Source organism: Lepisma saccharinum, chromosome 11, assembly GCF_977018435.1.
Source record: "Lepisma saccharinum chromosome 11, izLepSacc3.1, whole genome shotgun sequence".
Lineage (NCBI taxonomy): Eukaryota > Metazoa > Arthropoda > Insecta > Zygentoma > Lepismatidae > Lepisma > Lepisma saccharinum.
The window spans coordinates 67,678,359-67,702,444 of record NC_139239.1 but is presented as its reverse complement, the minus strand read 5'-3'; the positions used below and the strand labels follow the sequence as shown (position 1 = coordinate 67,702,444).

Here is a 24,086-nt window from a genome sequence, read left to right as displayed (position 1 = left end):
AATGCATTAATTTAACAATACTTGAGCGAGGTATGCGTTTCTTCTGAGGGTAGTGCCATGGCACGGCGGATCTCTCCCATAGAGCCGCCGCTGCTTGACTCAATCAGTATCTATCACGAAAAGAACTGAGGTTGATTTTGGAATGTAAATCCAAGTCAAATTAATACAGTATGAAGCATACAAGCATCTCACTATCCATTTTCATGGTTTGAGCAACCCCTGCTCCACCTAACAATTTCCACTTCTAGCATTGATAAACACTAGTAACTGGTAGTACAGCTCACCGCTCAGGAGATGATCCCCAACGGAAGTGCAGTGACGTAGCGACTGGTTGTTTATTGCCAATATGGCCGCACCCATGCGCGGGACCAGCGTATTAGGGTTAGGGGAGTGCACCCTGAGTGAGAAACATATGTGGACTCGCTGTAACCGGTGCAGCGATACAAGTCGTTTAGCAGACGTCCTGTTTTACCTCGACTAATCATCTTTCTTTAGTCCTAGAAATAGTCCGGGCAGATTTTTAGGAAAATTTGAAAATCAGTGCCGGATCTAAAAGGTGCAAAACCCCGCAGTTCGGGGGGGGGGGGAGGAGACAAATAAGCCTCTAGGGGGCCCTCAGCCATTGACATAATAGAGGGTTCATTCGTATATGTGTATGTACAAAATAAACGTAGTTAATCAGGGGCACAGAAACAAGTACAATATATATACCGGTAAAGGTCAAGTTAAAGTTCCCTGGGCATACAGCACCGTGTCATAAAGGCACATCTAGAGAATGTGGGGGTAGGGTCCCACATATTCTCGATGTCGGCTATCTTGGAGGTGATGTGATCAGCAGCACGCTGCGGCCGCTATTACCCCCCTCCCATAACATTTGATTTGAGGCTGGGTGGGCTCTAGAGCCGTTTTATGCTGAGACAAAGCCGGAAAAATTCCGACCTTAGATCACCCATCTCAGATTTCCCGCGTGGCAGTCACACTAGAATCAAATCAGTCTAGAATTTTATGAAAAATGCCTGGGTGAAGGCTCCTTTAACTTATCTTTAATCAGGAAAAAGTTATGACTGCGTGATTGTAACAAATGTATCATTTTCCAGGTGTGAGAAAACAGTGTCATATACATATATATCGCATTACCCCCTTCCCATTTAAAAATCTTGAGTTGGGTGTGGGTGTAGGTAATATTTTGCGGGGGGGGGGGGGCAAGGCTTGTAGATCCGGCACTGTTGGAAATGTTCTCTTTTCTGGGATAAAGACAACAGCTTAAATTCAAGATTAGTAACAAATTGTTGTAAGCTTTCTTTGATTTGAGTTTCATGATATCAGAATTCAGAAATAAACAATAGTTTTTAACTGCTGTACTCTTAGTTGTTACATGGCAGTGGAGAAGTGAAGTTCTGTGGATCAGCGATCTGAACCATGCCGAAACGCAAATGTGATTTTACTAACGACTTACCTTACAAAAACGGTTTGCTGACTTTAGGCCTGGAAGAAAAAAACTCCAAGGCAGAATGTACATTTATGTTATTATTTTAAATTAAGAGACCGAGTTTCACAACCGCATAATATTACGGGCATAGTGAATAAATATTAGAATATTCAGACATATGCCTATACGGAAACGGTGTGATATTGTTTTAGAGGGGTGTGTGATCTATAAGCTCAACAAATGCCATATATTCTTTTAAAAATTCTTTAAAATACAGTCTAAATATTGCACAGGATAAGCAATACAAAAGTATTCTGGCCACTGAAAGAAAAGCAGCAAACTGTTGCTGCGGACACACACTCTGCGTGATTGACGCAAATCAACTTCCACGCACATCGAAAAGGATACTAGACTGCAGCGGAAGGCTTCCTGCTACCCCTAAAATCTGCAAATGGACGGCTCCTTCCCTTCACCCCCGCTCCCCGTCTCCCCTCGTTTGAGGATCTTCTCGTGAGCGGTGAGCTGTACAGATTCATAATTTCAGACTTCATATTCAATTTACTCGGCACAATTTTATCTCACCTGTATTGTAATTCGTCCACTGCAACCGAGAGATGCCTGGGGTGAGGAGGACATGAGTACATGTTTCGGTCGTCCTCTGGGATGAGATCTACGTCGTGGAAGACGAAACAGTGGAATCTTGTTTGCTGGATCACGGTTCTAAAAGCAGCGTTCATGATGGCGCCTTTGTTGAATGTGTCATTTCCGTACTGAAAATATACAAAAGTAAATACACCATACTAGGAATGTTCCATCCAAATATATTACTACCAGGCTATAAACGATACATAACAGGTGTCGAGAAAAGACGATAAAAGATCGCGGTGATCGAATGAAAACACTTGTAAATATGATAATGTCAAATCTAATTTTTAAGGATTGAAAACGCAAATTCCTGTTTGTGATTTGCAGAAATTCATTTTCGAGAAATCTGGTCCAAATTGGGTTCAATAAATTGCCGTAGTCATAAATTACATTTGTTCACTGGCGTACGCAGAGCGGGCACTGATGGGGCTACAGCCCATCTCCGAAATTTTAAGATTTCGTTGATTTGGTGTTTTAAGTTCACTTTATGCACAGTAAGGCTAATCGGGACTGGACCTACAGTTTAAAGTGGAATCCGAACCACTATGAGCCTCCACCGGGTATCGAACCCGGGACCCCTTGATTATAAGGCGACGACGCTACCACTGTACCATCGGGGAGGCTACCGAAATTTTAAGAAAATCAAATAAAACCAGTGGAGAACTCGGAGGGAGGGGGGCGGGCAACCAGAGTGGTAAAAAAGGCAAATCCCACCCCTCCTTAAAATGACCCCTGATTGCCATTTTTTTTAGAGTGGACAATTCTAAAAACACGAAATATCAATATCATATTGTGTATGCAGTGGCGTAGCTTGATTCTATGGAAGGTGTAAGGCTCCCTTAGATAAACCTGACCTGAATATTGTATAAAGAAAACCCAAAGACATTTTAACTAAACAGAATCTATTTGAATCTAAGTCATGTATGGGCATACTCAATTTCAAACACAAAATTCACACACTCTATGTTAACTATGTATTACTTAATGAAAATTCTCATTTATACTGTAACTCGATCCGACGATCCTTTAGTCTGAACACCTCCATCACGTCGTCGTAGAATCGGGAGTCTCTGGTCAATTTCCTTAGCAGCTCCTTTTCAATGGATATCAGTCCCAAGTCAGATTTTCTTGCCCGAGTCTGTGTGCTGCGTTGAAATGTATGAATCCTCTACAGTGCAGAAAACGACTTTTCCACCGACGAGCTTGAGGCAGGAACAGTGAGGAAGAATTCTGTTAGTTTGTAAACTTGTTCAACAGCTTCATTCAAATGGGTAGTACGCAAGTACTCATGAAGTTCAAACACACTCTTTACTCGATATTCGGCTTCAGAATAAATTACCTGTAGCTCAACTTTCAACTGGTAGCAATTGAAAAATTTTGCATTCAGCTTAGTTAAGGACACAAACTCTTCTTCTGGAAAGATCATGTCATATTTTTATTCTTATTATTCTTTTTCTTTCACTAAAAATGCCATTTGTGGGAAATGCGTAGAATACAATTTGCAAATGCAAATGCATTCGAGAATATTACTCATTATCATGGTTACGATATTTGCGCACATTTTGAAAAGCATATCAAGCAACTTAGTGAAAGGAAAAGGTCAAAAAAATTATGTAAATCATAACGCTAAGTATTTTGCGCATGCTTTAACATTAAGGGCAACTGGGATGCACGCGCCAAACTTTGTGGGCGTTGCCGGATCTAGGATTGCCAGACATTCCTCTTTTATCTTGAACTTCGCTGCTTCTAATGGAGATAATATCCAACATTAAACCATCTCGTTTGTGAACTTAATAGTTAGTTTACACATTAAAAATGACACCCATTTTGTTACACCTCCCGTCAAGCATTGTTGAAACAACACGGGAGTCGATTTTCTTTGTTCTCTTCCGACCGTGGCAAACATATGAGTCATACGCAGCGGCAACCATGCCAGCATAAGCTTCGCCTGCCTGTGGACAGAAATTCTCGCCAGTTAGCACCCACTGGTAATGCGCCTTACATCTGCCTCAGGATCGGGGTATCCTGTCATTGGTTGAGAAGATACTACGTAAGCAAACACACCCGCCATGGGCGAGTCCAAATCATTTCTTCCATTCACCTACACGTAAGTCCTCTGAAGAAGCCTTACAGAGAAACAAGTCCTCAATTGTTTCGTTAAAAGTTCTACTTGCAGTCTGATATTTCTGTGTGTTCAAGCGATAAATATGGGAATGAAATACGTTTTCTTCAATAATGTCAACTTGTAATGTGGACTTACAAGCCTTACGTGGGCACTACGCCGCTGTGTGTATGCCTCCTATCTAGGAAGCAGCTATATACCTATCATCTACAGCTATCCACATGTACAATTCCAGCTCCTCCCGAAAAAAAAAACATGCCTACGCCAGTGCATTTGTCGGAAATCATATTGAACTTTGGGAATACACACGTGCATGCGAAGACTGAAAGTATAAAAATACAAATGCAACAGACTAGCTTAACCTACTCGCATTGTGGCCCATCTTACAAAAACCCTTTCCTCAAGTGTTTACATACATCTAACTTAATAACAAGGCCTTGAATAGGATACAACTAGCCATGCAACCATATAAATTATAATTGAGAACTTTAGTGTGTATTTTTTATTCATAGGATACAATTCAAATTGGGTGTTAGGGTTACTGACAGAGATTATGCTAAATGGAGCTTACCTGCTCCACGACGAATACTGTGTAACGGAGATGCTGACGTTGAAGAATAGGATGCAGATGACTCAATAAGGTGAGTAGGTGATGCCATCTGTCGCGGTAGGGAATAATGATAGCAACATGGTGTCTAGATGTGCAGTTTTCAGGTTTCCAGGAGCCACCTAATAATGTATGTGGTGCAAGCTTCATGACGTCAGATACACTCACAGTCTGGTTCACAAACACCTGCATTGAGCCCACTAAATTCAAACGAAAGAAAAAGTTCATTATCAAAGATTATATATTATGTGTTGGTGCTAATTGTACATTTATATTCTGTTTTTTTTTATGTCAACCACATGCAACTATGATATCGTCGGCTGAATACTGTTTTGTCGTATTTCCACTTTTCATCATAAAGAGTTGATGACATTATAGTGCACCGCACCGTATCTGGATAATATGAATTATCAACATTAATAAAATATTGAACAAATCGTGTAGTGTATTCAAAATTCATATAACTTCAATTTCAATCAGCTTTACTTTGATTTGCTTTAATTTACTTCGCTTTTTATGCCACTTTTGGCTAATTTGCGAAGATGGGGATGAGTGATGACATGATGAAATTGATGAATGGACACTCACAAAGATCCATGCCCAGGGCAGCTTTCGAACCCGGGACAAACTTCAATCAGCTCTCCTGAAGAGTTAGGCAGATGGAAATACGACAATTTAGCAATCAGCCGGCGATATCCAGTTTAATCTTCAATACGCTATTTCATACAGTGACTATCATCTTCTTCCGGTATAATGCGTGTTGACCATTATGTAAACATGTTCGTTAAGTAAACTAGAATTATCACAACATTGTTTTGCAGCATTCGTGACCGAGTAGTTCGTGACGCATTACGAAACCAGGAGTCCTAGATTCGTATCTTGGGCGTAGCATGTAAGGTCATGAAAAAAAATACTTCCCTCATAGAGCACTAACACCAGTAGTCTTATGGGGAAGTATTTCTTTCTATGACTGTAGCCTACATTCAAACTGCTGCATCAATTCACAACCAAAGTATAAACACGACGTAAAGAATAAAAATACAGCAAGCTCTTGTCTGGAACCATATCTCGATTTAAGTTGCGTAAATCCATAGACATTCGATGTCTACACAAAGCTTTATTTCGACATATGCACAAAAGTTGTAGATCCTAAATCACAAGGCAATACGTTGGCTATGAGGCAATAATGCTCTATAGAAGAGATAGATCTATGCCGGTGATGATTAACGAATCGTCATGACATACAATCACAGCTCAATAGTAAGAAAGCCTTGAAGTCAATGAGGATCTGATGTCAAACCAGCTTAAAAAATGTGTTCAATACTTTCGTTCAACGTCTCTTACTTTGTGTGCGGATATTAAAGATGGCAGTGAGACCAACAAAGTGACGAGATTTCTAATTTACGAGACGAGTCCGAGAATAAGAAGAGCTCTTTAATTCACGAGACGAAGCTAAGAATGAGACATGCTTTCGGATTCACTAGACGAGAACGAGCTTCACATCACGAGGTGAGATGGCGAACAAGTTAAGCTTTCAGATTCACGAGATAAGAGTAAGATAATCTTTCACATGCAAGAACAAGACGATGTTTCACATTCACGAGAACGAGAACAAGACAAGGAGAGACCGAAACAAGTTTTCTGATTCACAAGACGAGACCAAGAGAAGCTTTCAGTGTCACGAAACGAGACGTTGTCACATTTATGTGAAGAGACCGAGATCAGATTTATAATTCAGGATACGAGACATAGAAACAGGCTTTCTTATTCACGAGACCGAAAACATGTCGGCTCTATTCGTAACGTCGCAGAGTGGTGACTTACCTAGTGAAGGAGGCACTTTAGCGCAGCATAGCTTGGCAGGCGGTCGCTGCGGTTGCGTGTCCTGACTACGATGCAGCGCTGCGGTGGCGTTAGCTTCTTGGCGGATGAGGCGAGCGATGGCGGCGGCGTGACCTTGATTCAAGGTCATCTGCGCAGCCAGCTCCACGGACGGAGCGTTGCGGCGCAGGAGGGGTTCAATTTTGAAAGGGTCACCGGCTGCAGGTTTGGAACCACTGTTCGCGGCCGTCATCGCCAGCTGGTGCTGAGGTGCTGGGCCGTGGTGGAGGCGACCAGAGGGGAGTCGAGCTGTGCCTTGTACCTGAGTGAGCACGCGACGATGAACAAGTGCAATCTGTGAAGAAACGTATAAAAGTTTGTTGATATATGCATGCACACATATACATTACGTACAGGGTGATCCAAAGGTCCGCTACCATAGGACAACTCCGTTATTGGTGCAGATAGCGAAAAATGAGAAGTGGGGATGTTGTTGGAAATGTGTGGTTTTCAATCTAATGCACCGTTGAGGCTGTACACTGGTATAAGCTCGAATGAGAAAAGAAAATGTCTTGTTGCCACATGGTTCGTCCTTAAAGGAGTATATATGTTATCGCAAAACCACACTGTACTACGTCATTAATTCTTAATTTACCTAGTATACGGTTTACAATAACGTATGTGCCCCCTTTACGAACGAAGCAGGTGGCAACGAGGTATTTTCCGTGCATCCAGAGAGTCTACGTACTGGTGCAGTTGAAGGATTCATTCCCTCCCTATTAAATCCTACTTTATATTTTTCCATTAAAAAAAGTGCTTCATATGTTTTGTCCAGATATACACACTGTAGAGGGCAGCCCTTGCATTGGTTGGTTACATAGTCTAGCCGTATGTGCTGAAAAAAATATCATCTCCAACAGAAAATATATTGTAAGTGCCAATCTTCAAGTTTCATGGTTGCATACATACAGGAAAGAGGTACATAAACATAGATGGATAGATTTGGAGATAAATAGATATACCTATATCCCATTGTGGGAAGACATATGCCAGTATTCAGAATGGAAATCCCCCTACAACTAATTTAATGGATAAACTATTATGCAGTTCAGGGGAGATTGACAATTATTTTACTTCAATTGGCTGACGATAGCAATTCTGTTAAATATATAATTTTCGTGTATTTTATGTTTTTTTGTGGATGTTGATTCCAAACGTGAAGTCATATTTTCTCTAGAGGACTCCATTTCATTGTAACAGAACTATCCACTAGTCGGCATTATTCCATCTGTAATTAGCCCATCGTTACGGGTTTAAGCATCAGAGGTTTTCTTTGTTTATTTGGTATTGGTACGTGTGGGTAGTAGATTAACAGAATTGTTTTCACATTCTGATTCTTGTGAATAATATTTTTATTTGATTTTTCAAAATGTTCTATTAGTTTGCAAGTTATAAGTTTGATCAATATTTGAAGAAAATATAAGGAATTTCGTATCGAATTATAGGTTGTGCTCAAAGAATTCAAATATAACTTTTGTTTCGACGTCAATATACTTACTGGTGTTGAATAGTGTATTATTCTCAAATTTTGTATAACAAATCAATTAAAACTGCATTACTTGCCTTGAAAATTTGAATATTTTGACATCCAAGACGTCATAACAACCTGTGGGTCAACAGCCCTTGAGGGCCAGGGTCTACCTACCGACCTCACTCCCACATGCCTCAGCAGAGGTGGTGATCATTCACGGGGTAACATGTGGTCATCACGGCGAACCTCCAGTCGTTGATGTAGGTTTCCATGACAGGGGATCCATGATGTTAGTATATGTTATGTATTTAAGGCAGTTTCAATTTTTTGAAGTATTGCATACACATTTACAGGAATTTATCCCAGCAAAACTCTGTACATCACTTTAGTTATCTTTACCCAATTGAAATCCTCCCCACTCACCTGACAGACGGCTAGAAGAGCCAGACCAGCAACCACGACGGCGATGCAGAACAATGAGGGAACGGGTATGAGCCTCTTCCGCCCCTCCCTCCTCACCTGTGGGCTTCGTAGCCTGAACACCTGCATGGCGCATGACGCCCGCGCCAGGCCCAGGCCCCGTTCCTCGTCTCCTCATCCAGCCACGTGCGGGGCGGGGCCAGCCAAGATCCCGCCCACTTACAACAAGGCTACCAGTTCTCCTGCCCACAGCTGGGCTCCGCGGTCCGCCACAGAATTGCCTATGAACTGATGAGTGTTCTGGAAGAAAAAAATATAATGGAGTTAGACTTGAAGAAGTCACATTCAAAGTATGATTAGGGTAAGCAAAGGGGTCGTTAATGGTGGGAACAGGGGAGGGGAGGCGCATGCCCTCAATAATCCGGAGAAATATGCTTTTTGCGGACGATTTAAAAATATGCAAAAGAATTTGCAGTTACAGTGACTGCACCGAGTTACAAGCGGACATAAACAGTCTTGTGGAAATGGTGCGAAAGAAACAAACTAATCTTAAATAGCGAAAAATGTTACCAAATGTTATATACTCGAAACACTACATCAATGAAATACGAATATTGCACAAATAAACAAAAATTGAAACGGGTAGAAACAATCAAAGATCTAGGAGTTCTGTTTGATTCTAAACTTGCATTTCACGGGCACGTTAACTTCATAACAAACAAGGTTACAGACTTCTGGGATTTATAATGGCAAAGAGTTCAAAAATCTTGGAAGCTTATTGATGCTCTATAATGCTTACGTTAGAGCGAAAATTGAATACGCAAGCATAGCGTGGCACCCTCAAACCCAGCAAGATTTAAACAAAATAGAACAAATTCAAATTAAATTCTTAAGACACCTACAGTACAAACTAGATGGTATTTACACTCAAATGGAATCCCGTGAGAGCCTTCTCAGATATTTTAACCTAACAACCCTCAGCAACAGACGCATCATGCATCAGCTCATTTTCCTCCACAAAATTTTAAATAATCTCATTGAAGCTCCTTTCGCCCTGTCACAGCTCGACCTCTACGTCCCCTCAAGCAAATTACGACCAAGAAGGCAACCCTCCGTCGTAATAGAACCAACGCTCTGGCAATATCCCCAATTTGGAATATGTGTAAAACATTTAATGATATCATCAAAAGTGAAAACAGTGTGGACTTATTTTGCCCGACCGCAATTTTGAAAAGGAATATATTAAAATTACATAAATTACGATAGAACCTAAGACTTTTAGGTTTGTTAAATGTTTTTTGTCTATATACTAAATTGATCTGTGCAATTAACCAATAATGTTATCACAAAATTATTGTATAATGAACGCCATAAATGGGTAATATACCTGTTGCATTCAATTTCTGAAATAAATAAATAGCAGGAAAAAAATATCATATAGCATGTCCCCAGTAATTCAAAGGTAACGAAGCTTGTGGCATTTAGGATTACACGCTATGTATAGTTTTAGTTTTATGAGGAATATTTTATATATATTACTATAAGATACAGTTAGGCCCAAAGGCGTACCGAAAGAGGCATGATAGGGCTTTAGCCCACACTTAATTGCACGAACAAAATATTAAATGTCCAGAACGAATTGCGGAGAGTTATCATGAACAGTAACTGTGTCAAAGGGAGGCGAACGTCTCTCTTTCGAACAGTTCGCACCCCCCGTAATGCATTCGAACCCGTGACCCCTGACGTCGTACGGCGCTGTGCTAACCACTCCGCCACGGACGTCGGGTATATGAATCAAGAGTACGGCGATGGTGTAGAAACTTTAATAATACCAGCAGGGAGAACGTTCATGATAATGTACGAATCGGACGCCAAACTGTCGTTACTGATGATTTAATACGCTGCTGTGCTGACGAATTCATCAGACATCGGGGTCGCGCTGGCCCGTAACCAGGCAGGGGCCAGGGGGGACTCTTGACATTAGGCAAAACTATTTTGTAACGGTTCTGAGTGAAAATGTAGGTAGCAGATGTTATTTTACTCAACTTGGTAAAGGATAAATTCACAGGACATGATCAGCAGCAATTACATTCGTTCATCTTTTTTATGAGCCGATGTCTAAGTAGCGACAAATATTTAGAAGATTCTCTGGCAGCTTCTTTATCTGTACCTTCGCTGCTCCTGTTACGGTCTCCCGAAATCTGTGACTTTCACGTCATCATCCATATTCCTTCTGCATCTGCGTTAATAGTCATCAGGTCGCAAGTTTTGGGAACGAATAGGAATTTTAGTGCTTCGGTCGGGGGTGGAATGTACGGTAGGCACTATGACAGAATATTATGCATTTTGCTTGTATGATATAACTATCTGTGGCATCAAAACTACTGTAGTATAGAGTGTGAAGTATAGGATGTCAGTAGCAGTAAATTAACTCAAGAGATGCTGCAGTATTTACATGATATTTCTAATTTAATATTCTATATTTTATATTAACTTACTGTAATGACCCCACACCCACATAATTTACCTTCATTTAATACTGTTAAGCATTAAAACAATTGACTTGGTTTACAAAGGCCCCCTTGGTAACCTGTGAGCCCCCCCCCCCCCCGGAAATCAATGTACGAAAAGAAAAGTGCGAAATTGGTTCCTCGCTAAAGTTAGCAGTCATTGCGTTTCTGAAGGGACTGGCGGGAGGTATCGAGGGAATTCAAAACCTGGTCACATGCTACAAGTGTCAAAATAAAAAGTTTGGCTAAGAATGTTCATTGGTTACTTTTAACTCGAATAGGGGTGCTACTTTTCGAACGACCCTCGTACATAAAATTATCAGACCGAAGAAATTAAATTTGTGCTAAAATATAAGTTGTTCACGTTTGCTAGCGGGAGGTAAGGAGACGGTCAACCGCGACGTGATGCCACCCCTACCCTCGGCATCGGCATTGAGGTGGAGAGAATGGTAAATGAGTGCAAGGAATGCCACTTACAAGGGAGGTTATCTAAGTGTCCCCCTCCGATTTCCATGAAACTTGGCCCAAAGGAAGAAATACGTGTTTCTGTGTTTCGGCGAAGAAACTGTTTTAGGGGGCAAAACCCCCCTTCAAATGTCAAGATGAGGACAAATTGAAGTGGGGATCTGACCCAGAAACCATGTAAATATGGCATAGGAAGAACACGAACGCATAATTGGAACGCACACAGCACAGAGCTGTGTTTGCCAGTGATATGCATATCTCAAACTGTCCCACTTGTGTATCTGCCAGTACTATTAGCACAGAAGCCCGACCCTGTGGCCGAGTGGTTAGCACATCGCGCTGCAACGCCAAGGGTCCCGGGTTTAAATCCCGGTCGGGCTTGGTTGTTTGTGAATGTCTATTCATCAATTTCACCATTTCATCACTCATCCCCATCTTCGCAAATTAGCCAAGAGGCACAAAACGCGAAGTAAAATAAACTAAATCAATCAATATTAGCACAGAACTTCAACGGCCATCGTCCTTCACGATAGCACTTGCGTTTGGTACCGACAATCCTACAATTCTGTGCTGTGTGTTCTTCCTATGCCATATTTGCATGGTTTCGGGGTGAGATCCCCACTTCAATTTGTCCTTATCTTGACATTTGAGGGGGGTTTTGCCCCTAAAACCTAATTTTAGCCGAAACAAAACACGCATTTCTTCCTTTTGGCCCCTCTATACACTGCCAAGTTTCATGGAAATCGGAAGGAGACACAGGGGTCAGATCCTCACTTCAAGTTGTGACATTTAATGGGGGGGGGGGTCGTTTGCTCCCTAAATCCTTTAGCCGAAAAAAAGGAACACGTATTTCTTCCTTTGGGCGCCTCTATACACCTGCCAAGTTTCATTGAAATCGGAAGGGGACATAGGGGTCAGATCCCCACTTCAATTTCTCCTCATCTTGACATTTGAGGGGGGTTTGCCCTCTAAAACAGTTTTTTAGCCGAAACAAAAAACCACTTATTTCTTCCTTTGGGCCCCTCTATACGCCTGCCAAGTTTCATGGAAATCGGAGGGGGACACAGGGGTCAGATCCCCACTTCAATTTCTCCTCATCTTGATATTTGAGGGGGGTTGAGCCCCCTACAACATTTTTTTTGGCGAAACACAAAAACACGTAATTCTTCCTTTGGGCCCCTCTATCCACCTGCCAAATTTCATGGAAATCGGAAGGGGACACTTAGATAACCTCCCTTGTTATAACTAGACAAGTTTAAAAACAAGACGCTGCAAATAGCTGTTACGCATCTCGCACCACATTTACCAACTCCATTCTCCGCAGCGACGTTGGTTCACAGTGTTACAACCTGGAGGGAACGGAATGGTCTGAAGATTTTCAACGAAATTTGTATTCGCTTTTTTCTGGGCTGTTTTCTACCTGTCGGAATACAGAAATTCATCTAATCTTTCGCCAACGACTCTTTTCCTTCTTTCAAAACTTTGCCTCCCCGATGGCGCCCTGTAATCAAGGGGTCCCGGGTTCGATTCCCGGTGGAGGGACATAGTGGTTCGGATCCCACTTTAAACTGTAGGTCCAGTCCCGATTAGCCTTACTGTGCATATAGTGGACATAAAACAACAAATCAATCCAATCCAATTCTTTTAAAACTTGAGAAACCATTCATTTAGGTACTAAAGTGGCGGCGCTTGTGGACTCGACAACATTATACTTAAGTTTATGTAACTCCTTCTGATTTCGCAAATATGTTACAACATTGTAAACAATTTATCTGGCCTGTCCTTTAAGGGGCTTTCCAGAGCAGATTGTGGATTTCGTAGGACCCGGCATGATTTGATTTTTGCATTTCAAAAATAAGCAGCCAAGAGTAAAGAACAAGAACATTTCAATGCTTTAAAAAAGAACACAGGCAAGCATGTTATCAGATTGCCTTCTCATAGTGATTGTTGTACGATAAACAAAAGAACCCCCACCCAACTCGGCTTTAAAAAAAAAAAACAGGCCACTGTTCGATGTCGCATTCAGAAAATGAAGTCATTCGCCCAGAAATTTCTCTTCGTTATAAACTTTAACGCGCGTTATAAACTTTAATACGAGGGCCACTATTTATATTTTGAGCCTTGGCAACACTGATTGAAGTTAGGCGCTATTTGACGTTTGCACGGAATCGTCTGGCATTATTAACCATAACGTACTTCAAATGTTTTGTCAATAGCTTGATTTGTGTTGTTTATGTTGCCTTGGAGATTGCGCGACAACAATAAAATGGAATTAACTCGTGAACATTTTCGTGCGATGATTTTTTTACGATTTTCGACGTGGATTATCAAGACAAGTGCATCGATCAACTTACTTCCACATTTGGCGATGAAGCCCATCCTTTGCCACTGTGAAACGCTGGTATAACGAATTTAATCGTGGACGCCATTCGCTCACCGACGAAATTCGCGAAGGTCGTCCAAAATCAGTTGTTGTTCAAGAAAACATTGATGCTGTGCAAAAGCTAATACTGCAAGATCGTCATGTGACAAACTGTGAGATTGAGGCAACCATAGGCATTAGTTCCACCAGCATAAATAAAATATTACATGATCATTTACCTGTGAGAAAGGCATGTTCTCGTTGGATCCCACACAATTTGACAAAAACTCAAAAAGACGCTCGCGTCAATTGGTGCAAAATATGCTCAATAAATTCAATCGTGGTGCTTCAAAAGACGTATATAAGATTGTAACAGGTGACGAATCATGGATATATGCATATGAGCCGGAACGTAAACAGCAGTCGACTGTATGGGTGTTTCAAGATGAACCCAATCCAACAAAAGTTGTTCGCGCTCGAAGCACATCGAAACAAATGGTCGCCTGTTTTTTTCGGGAAAACTGGTCATGTGGCAACTGTGCCTTTAGAGGAACGTAGAACGGTCAACTCTGGATGGTACACAACAATTTGTTTGCCAGAGGTCTTCGGTCAAATACGGAAAACAAACAAACGCCGTCGGATCATTCTTCATCAAGACAATGCCAGCTGTCACACATCTCGTCTAACAACCGACTTTATGAACAGTCAAAAAATCGAATTGATGGGTCATCCGCCGTACAGTCCTGATTTGGCACCCAATGACTTCTTCTTGTTCCCGAATGTCAAGAATAAATTGCATGGACAACGATTTTCGTCGGCGGAAGACGCCGTTGATGCGTTCAAAAACCATATTATGGAGGTGTCTTAAGAAGATTGGAAAAACTGCTTTGACAAATGGGTCGAACGAATGCAAAAATGTATTGACCATAAAGGAGAATACTTCGAAAAACAATAAAGCAGTTTTCAATGCAAAAATTCCTGTTTTTTTCATTGTTAGGCTCAAAATATAAATAGTTACCCTCGTACTACAGTTTATGATACGCGCACAGCACGCATTTTCAAAGACCGGATTAAATCAACTGAACCACTGATAAACTGATATGATCCGGCACGGTCAATCCACAAAGTAAAAATCGTTTGTCATATTTGTTTAGCTTAATTTTGCTGCGTTGGCACCACTCGTACTCTCAAGGCCAGACCAGGAGGATGACGTAATAGGAAGTGCTCCGGAGCGATCTGCGCATATCGAAAGAGAGAGAGAAGCTCTACAAACAAACTATCTCACCCGACCTTTGTTTGCAATAAGATAGGCCGATCCCAGTACGAGAATAATGAACTTTGTTTGAAGGTGAAAATGGAAAACAAGCTTTATTAACGCGGCGTTAAATTTACCGCTTATACAGCTTGCTTTGTTTCTTTCGTGGTCAATTAGGCTCTACTTCTTTTCGTACTTAAAAAGGTATATCAAATACCATGGGCGTGCGCACGGGGGAGGGGGCAAGGGTGGGCAGTTGCCCCTTGCTAGTACTCTCACTTAGAAATATAGTGTAGATAAATCTAATTACCGTTATTGAACCATATTATTCTCTTTAAAAAAAATAAAGTATTTTCAAGTCGACGAAAGTTCGCAGGAACTACGGCAGGTTTATTTCCTACGTAATTGGACTATCTCACTTCGTTCTCCAGCAAATGATTAAGACCCACGCATTTTATTTGTTAGCCATAGTTGTATTACACCTATACGGTAGCAGAATAAATTGGTCACACATTGGAAATGAATAAATTATGTGTAGTTGTTTTGAATCTGCTGTACGAAATCATGGTTATATGTAAATTAGTCTGAACCTGAACCACAGAGAAGTAAGTTATTGGGGGATGAGAGCAGATAACTTTTATGTCACGGGAGCTGGAATTATTCTAATAGTGATTTGTGGTGGGTCCGAACGCACAGTATGTACAGTGGGATCCATGAGTATTACCGTGCAACTTCTCCATCACCATGTTCGTGCACTTTATTTGACCCAATAAGAGCTTCATGAATTAAAACAAAACTCAAAACAAGCTGTTGATAGCGTTGCCCACGGGACAGGCTTTTAAAAATTCGAGACGAGACGAGATTGATCATGTGTCCCGAGACAAACGAATATTTTCGAGACGAGACAGCATTTTACAGCATTTCCACGAGACGAGACAGGCCAAAGTCTCGTCTCGTGGGCAACACTAGCTGTTGACAACTTCTGCACCAGCATACATAAAAACCCATCGCTAAAAAACGCACAGGATGTAAGAGAAAGATTAATTAAAATAGTCATGGACAATTTACCGAGTAATACTTATGAATCCCACTGTACGTCCCCGTTTAGTACCCATCAATACAATAAAACAGCGAAATGGAATGAGGTTTTTCTTTCTCCGACTGAAGAGAGGGTCTGCACACTCCGATGGCAAATACGTACTGTGTGAACTTCATGAACGGGTGAAAGTAGACGTTAGCCTAAAAGTAGTGCAAGTGTCCGGGTTCACAATCCTCTTTTGGGGCTCGAATCATCATTTGGGGCTCGTCGTAGCCTTTTATGATGTATATTTTGAGGGCAGAGTTGGCAACACTGTGGGGGCACTGTAGCCTTTTATGAGGGGGGTCTATTGCCCTCTGTTTACATCTGGCAACACTACCGTAGTTTGACAGTGTTGTTAACCTACTGGGTTTTTTTCACTGAGGCTCGAATCATCATTTGGGGCTCGTCGTAGCCTTTTATGATTTATATTTTGAGGGGCCTAGTGTTGGCAACACTGTGGGTTTTTACTGTAGCCTTTTATGAGGGGGGTCTATTGTCTTCTGTTTACATCTGGCAACACTACCGTAGATTTTTTGACAGTGTTGTTAACCTACTGGGTTTTTTTCACTGTAAATTTTTATCAAAGGACCTGAGGGGTCCATGTATTTTTTATGTCTGGCAACACTGTTGGGGGCCTAGTGTTGGCAACACTGTGGGTTTTTACTGTAGCCTTTTATGAGGGGGGTTTATTGCCCTCTGTTTACATCTGGCAACACTACCACTATTCATACTTTTTCTCACATATAGGTGTACGTGATGAATCACCAAACAGATTTTTCCTAAGTCATGAATTGGAGGGTTCTATGACAACCTATATTAATTCTCGTAAAAGAACAGAAAACACACACACACACAAAAAAAAAAACAATACTGTGGTCACTACAACAAATAGTCTTCTTCAACCCCAATCCAACAACCCAAAAATCATCCTAACTAGAACCATGTAACTATCTGCCATCTGTTAGAGGTTTTGTGAACTATGTGGTGTTTTGTTTGTGTGTAAAAAAAAATGCAATGCTTTTTGCACTTGGTTATCATCACCTAACATGTTATTAATTGTTTTTTAAAATTAATTACAACTGAAAACTAATAATTAATATTATCTAAAGTTACTAATTAATATTATACAAATAATTGATATATTTTTTTTTGTTCTTGTTGCTAGTGTTGGGTAATTACAGTTGTTGCAAAATATTAGCTCTCGCGTATGACAGTTTTTGAGTTTTGTTGGGTATATATAGACGAATCGAAATTTTATTTGTTATGTTAAATTGTATGTTAGGGTACATGGTAGGAGAAATCATTGTATATTAGAGCGCTCTTTTAATGATTTGCCTATAACTGCATACAGGCAGCCGTAAATTTAGCATAAAATATCCTGATCCTGTTTCTTCTAGCATGTGCGACGTTTGTTGTGGTGGGATCATTGGGGGAAATGTGATTCTCCCAGTATGTCATCTGACTTACTAGCATATGCGATACGAAGAACAGGTGTGTATGTGGCTTACTAGGATTAGGCTCATGGTAATGAGGTCCTAGTAGCTGAAACGTTGTCGGGGTATTTTGCAAAAATTTTCCTTAAACAGTTAACAAATATAATATATATTTTTTTTAAATTCAGACATTAGATGGATTTTACAAATATATTTTTAAAAAAATAGGTTAGGTAATTGTGGCTTCTACAGCTCGCCAAGCAGGGTGCTCTTGCATAAGCTCTTATCAGTCTGTAAGTCAGCAACAAGCAACCTGCGCTAGAGGTAGATGCTCTTGACATCATGAAAAATGAAAGCTTTTTCACTGTAAATTTTCATAAAAGGACCTGAGGGGCCTATGTATTTTTTTATGTCTGGCAATACTGTTGGGGGCCAAGTGTTGGCGACACTGTGGGGGTACTGTAGCTTTTTATGAGGGGGGGGGTTTATTGCCCCCTTTTTATATTTGGCAATTTTATTGGATGTTCCTTTTTTGAGGCTCGAAATTATTATTTGAGGCTTGAAATCATTATTTGATGCTCGTCGGTGTTGCCAACCCACTCTACAAAAATTCTACTATATGATCTTTCACTGGCTAACCTAACCTAACCTAACCTAACCTAACCTACTCAAACCTAACCTAACCTAACCTACTCTAACCTAACCTAACCTAACCTAACCTAACCTAACCTACTCTAACCTAACCTAACCTAACCTACTCTAACCTAACCTAACCTAACCTACTCTAACCTAACCTAACCTAACCTACTCAAACCTAACCTAACCTAACCTACTCTAACCTAACCTAACCTAACCTAACCCACCCTAACCTAACCTAGCCTAAACCAAGGAGCTGGCAACCTTGCTTGAGGCTTGCCTTACAGTGCATAAAGCAAGGTTGCTAACCTACTGGTATTTTTGCCATAACTTTTTACAAAAAAAAGAGAGAGGAGAGAGAGATGGAAGAGTTAAACAACCGACAGCCCACCTACAGCTTTTTTTTCTCTGTTATTTCCGCATGTATGCAACATTTGCTTTCAATAGACAGAAGGAATGTTAGTATAGCAGGCTCCGAGTTTACAATTTATTAAATTAAACAATAATTTATGTAAGAATATACTTGTACTTACCGAACACAAAATAATAAAAAGCACATGTGAATGTTTGCGTGTACAAAATGCTAATTAGCGAGAGTTAATTAAGCAAGGCAAGTAAAAGAAGCAAAATAGAACAATGTGTAGCGGCGTGGAAATATGTAAAAATTCGATTCAGAGGTGGATCGAATTAAAGTTGGGGGATATTTTGCATTTTTTCCCTATAATGTACAAAACATTTACCGTACATAATCTTTTCCATTTACAACAGTATAAAATAAGAGGAATGTGTGACAATATCCATATAAATTAGGAAAGTATGTTGTATGCCAGGTTAGCTAATTGTGTCTTCTACAGCTTCACTGTATAGAGGGAAGATGGAAAAAGAGAGCTCTACGGAAACTGACGCTCTTAACAATATTGTACGCCCGTGAAAATTACATATAAATAAGGCATAAGCGTATTATCTACTTTCATGTCAGATTTTCCCAACCTGTGAGCTGTAGTGTTTAGGTGACAAGCGACCTGCTCAAATATGATACTGTTGACAATATTGAACGCCCCGTGAAAATTACATATAAATAAGGCATAAGCGTATTATCTGCTTTCATGTCAGATTTTCCCAACCTGTGAGCTGTAGTGTTTAGGTGACAAGCGACCTGCTCAAATATAATACTGTTGACAATATTGTACGTCCGTGAAAATTATATATAAATAAGACTTAAGCGTATTATCTGCTTTCATGTCAGATTTTCTCAACCTGTGAGCTGTAGTGTTTAGGTGACAAGCGACCTGCTCAAATATGATACTGTTGACAATATTGTACGTCCGTGAAAATTATATATAAATAAGACTTAAGCGTATTATCTGCTTTCATGTCAGATTTTCCCAACCTGTGAGCTGTAGTGTTTAGGTGACAAGCGACCTGCTCAAATATGATACCGTTGACAATATTGTACGCCCCGTGAAAATTATATATAAATAAGACTTAAACGTATTATCTGCTTTCATGTCAGATTTTCCCAACCTGTAAGCTGTAGTGTTTAGGTGACAAGCGACCTGCTCAAATATGATACTGTTGACAATATTGAACGCCCCGTGAAAATTACATATAAATAAGGCATAAGCGTATTATCTGCTTTCATGTCAGATTTTCCCAACCTGTAAGCTGTAGTGTTTAGGTGACAAGCGACCTGCTCAAATATAATACTGTTGACAATATTGAACGCCCCGTGAAAATTACATATAAATAAGACATAAGCGTATTATCTGCTTTCATGTCAGATTTTGCCAACCTTTGAGCTGTAGTGTTTAGGTGACAAGCGACCTGCTCAAATATAATACTGTTGACAATATTGAACGCCCCGTGAAAATTATATATAAATAAGGCATAAGCGTATTATCTGCTTTCATGTCAGATTTTGCCAACCTGTGAGCTGTAGTGTTTAGGTGACAAGCGACCTGCTCAAATATGATACTGTTGACAATATTGTACGCCCGTGAAAATTATATATAAATAAGGCATAAGCGTATTATCTGCTTTCATGTCAGATTTTACCAACCTGTGAGCTGTAGTGTTTAGGTGACAAGCGACCTGCTCAAATATGATACTGTTGACAATATTGTACGCCCGTGAAAATTATATATAAATAAGGCATAAGCGTATTATCTGCTTTCATGTCAGATTTTCCCAACCTGTGAGCTGTAGTGTTTAGGTGACAAGCGACCTGCTCAAATATGATACTGTTGACAATATTGTTCGTATATTGTATTGTATAGGAGACTAGAAGCATATAATTTGGCGGAAAAAAAAACCCAAGTAAGGTCATAGAGAATAGTTAAAAAAAAATGAACAATTATATTTTGCATTGCACAGCATTAGGTATTAAATAACATACCCCCAAAAAATCTCTGCATTATGCGTTCTGAAAAAAATTGCCCTACGTGCCAAATTGCTGTGTCAAGTAAACATTTTCAAAGGCACTGTCGTACTTGTGTGCCGGGAAAGCGAATATGTGCGACCAAACTGTGCTCTAAGTGTGGAAAAAATATTTCTATTGCCAACTTCAAGCGACACCAGCTTATTTGCAAGAGCACTGGAACATCTCTACCGCAACCTTCCAAGCGAAAGGTAGAAGTAACCTCCCTCGATGCATCGCCACCTGCCAAACGCGTCAAGCTGGCGAAGAAAGCAGACCGATTTGCGTTTGAGCATTTATTAGAAGACTTTAACATAACATCAGACAGCTTCTGCGATGTGCGTAGTTTTCTGGAGAGCGAGCGAGCTAAGATAATATCCATCCTCAACGATGCATTGGCTACATACTCCACTAAATTCTATGCTGTGCTATGCTGCAAGTATAAGAAACGGTCTGATGAAATATATAATTTCTTCCATGCCACAAAAGCAAAAACACTGCATCAGGCAGATATCACTGACCTCGACAGCATCTACGACAAGTTTGTCGAGGAGTTTGTGGCAAAGCACGAGGAGCATCAGGCTAAAGGCTCGGGCGGTTCGCTGTGTGGCGACCCCCACGAACTTTGTCTGACACTTAGCAAGTTCCTGCCACTGGCAGGGTCTAGCTATATTGCCCTGCCACCCGAGGTTGAAGCAAGGAAAGCTGTTCTCAATATTCAGAACAAAGACACCAAATGTTTCCTCTGGTCGGTGCTGGCAGCATTGCACCCTGTTCACTGGAAAAACAGTCCACGCCGTGTTAACCACTACAAGCAGTATGAGTCGGAACTGGAGGATGCAATGGCCGGGATTGCCTACCCTGTAGAAGTCTCGTATATTCGCAAGTTTGAGGTTGGTGCTCGTGACTTGTTGGGCCTGCAATTAGCCATCAATGTTTACGGTCTCACCGAGAACGAAAATGAGGTCCACCCCATCCGGGTGAGCAACGTGAGCAACAACAACGAGGTACGAGAAATCAACCTCCTGCTCATCAAGAACGAGACCCATCACCATTACACCCTTATCCGTTCCCTCTCTCGGCTTGTTTCGAGCCAACGGAGCAAAGACAAAACCCACGTCGAGGTGTGTCGCAGGTGCTTGGCTACATTTAATAATCGAGAACAGCAGGATTACCGGCGCATCAGAGGTCCCAACATTGCTGCTGAGAAGCTAGCTCGCCACATGTTCTACTGTGGTACCAACAAGCCTGCACGAATTATCCTGCCCGAACCTGGTGCAGTAGAGTGCTTTCGCATGCACAGTGCTATGGTGAAGCATCCTGCCTATATTGTAGCAGACTTCGAGGCCTTTCTTCAACCTCTGTCTAACTGCGAGCCCAACCCCGAAACATCCTCTACCATTCCTTTCCAAATCCACGAGGCCTCGAGTTACTCCTATATTGTGGTGTGGCGAGACCAACATATTGCCTCCGAGCCCTATGTGTATCGCGGTCCCGACCCGGTCAAACACTTCCTGGAGAGAATGCAACAGGAAGCCATCAAGATAGGGAAGGTGCTGTTGGCCCCCAAGCCCATGCTGCCTCTGTCTCCGGAAGACAAGCATCAGCACGAAATAGCTCTAAATTGTCCTGTTTGCAACTCGGTCTTCACTGACGATAACAAAAAGGTCCACCACCATGACCATTATGGGACCGGAAGCTACATTGGCCCGTGGTGCAACAGATGTAACTTGAGAGCCAGGGACCCGCGCTTCATACCGGTCTTTTTTCACAATGGCTCGGGATATGATTTCCATCACTTGGTCACACATCTAGGGTACGACAATGCGAGAATCAATGTCCTGGCACAGAACGAGGAGCGTTATATTAGCATCAGCAAGTGGGTGCCGATCCCCAACTCAAGCAGCAGCATCGAGCTTCGGTTCCTCGACTCTCTGAGGTTCCTCCAGGCAAGCCTCGATGCTCTTGCTGGGAAGCTCAGAGACGACCAACTAGCCATTACCACATCAAGTTTCCCGAACTTAGATGTCGCACTCATCAGACGTAAAGGGGTCTACCCCTACGAATACGTCACAGACCCTTCCAAGTTCGAAGAAGAGTTGCTGCCTCCCCAGGATAAGTTCTACAGCCAGCTGAGAGGTTCTGGTATTACCGACGAGGAGTACAAGCATGCTCAGTCTATGTGGGTCGAGTTGGGTTGCCGAACTTTCGGTGATTACCACGATGCATACCTGAAGCTTGATGTGACGCTTCTTGCCGATGTGTTCCAGGCGTTTCGGGCGACTGCGATAAACATTTACAACCTGGACCCTGTATATTTTTACAGCCTTCCTGGACTGGCATGGTCGGCCATGCTCCTGCTGACTAAAGTTAAACTTTCACTTATCTCCGATAATAATATCATGCTTTTCATCGAGAGAGCTATCCGGGGCGGCATGGTCCAAGTGTCGCAACGCTTCGCACACGCCAACAATCACCACATGGCCACTGGTTACGACCCCTCCCAACCATCAAGCTACATCATGTACACTGACGTGAATAATCTTTACGGGCACTCCATGATGCAGCCACTCCCAACAGGACAGTTTAAGTGGGTTGATCCTTTATACCACGACATCGAAAAAGAGTGCGACGAGTTTGGGTTTTTTGCCGAGGTGGACCTTGACTTCCCCGAGAAGCTGCAGGATACATTCTGTGACCTCTCGCCTGCTCCGGAATTCAAGTGTCCACCTGGCTCGGATCAACCGAAGCTCGTCATGGACTTGGAGCCCAAAAAGCATTATGTGCTACACTACCGGAACCTCCAGTGGTTAATGCAGCAAGGGGTCTCGGTCAAAGCAGTTTACCGCGTGCTCTTGTTCAGGCAGTCTCCATGGTTGAAGCCGTACATCGAACTGAACACCAACCATCGCACTGCTGCCACTTCGGAACTTGATCGCGATTTTTTCAAATTAATGAACAATGCGGTATTTGGGAAGACCATGGAGAATGTGCGAAATCGCGTTGATGTGAGGTTGGTGACGAAGAAAACACAGTGTCGTCGACTTGTTGCAAGCCCGCTGTTCGGGTCTCGAACAATTTACAACGAACAGATGTCTCTGATTCACATGAACCGGGGCAAGGTGCTACTCAACAAGCCCATCTATGTGGGAGCTGCAGTTTTGGATCTGAGCAAGTTGTGCATGTTCGAGACATATTACGGCATACTACGTGCACACTACAACCACAATATCTCGCTCCTCTACACAGACACAGACAGCTTGGTATACCATGTTCGCACGGCCGATGCATATGGTGATATAGCCAAAGTTCCAGCTCTTGTCAAGCTCTTCGACACATCGGGCTATCCCCAG

At 41.7% G+C, this 24,086-nt stretch overlaps 1 protein-coding gene across 1 annotated transcript in view; it reads right to left on the bottom strand.

The window, feature by feature from the left end:
• LOC145994885 (beta-1,4-N-acetylgalactosaminyltransferase bre-4-like) overlaps positions 1–24,086 on the bottom strand; it is a 63,862-nt gene that overhangs the window by 4,722 nt on the left and 35,054 nt on the right. Inside the window, exons 2-5 of the mRNA XM_083131335.1 lie at positions 8,579–8,875; positions 6,628–6,979; positions 4,768–5,003; positions 2,012–2,199 (exon numbers count right to left, since the gene is read on the bottom strand). Of these exons, the coding sequence (XP_082987461.1) occupies positions 2,012–2,199; positions 4,768–5,003; positions 6,628–6,979; positions 8,579–8,704 (902 nt within the window). The 5' untranslated portion in view covers positions 8,705–8,875. The remainder of the gene's footprint in view (positions 1–2,011; positions 2,200–4,767; positions 5,004–6,627; positions 6,980–8,578; positions 8,876–24,086) is intronic.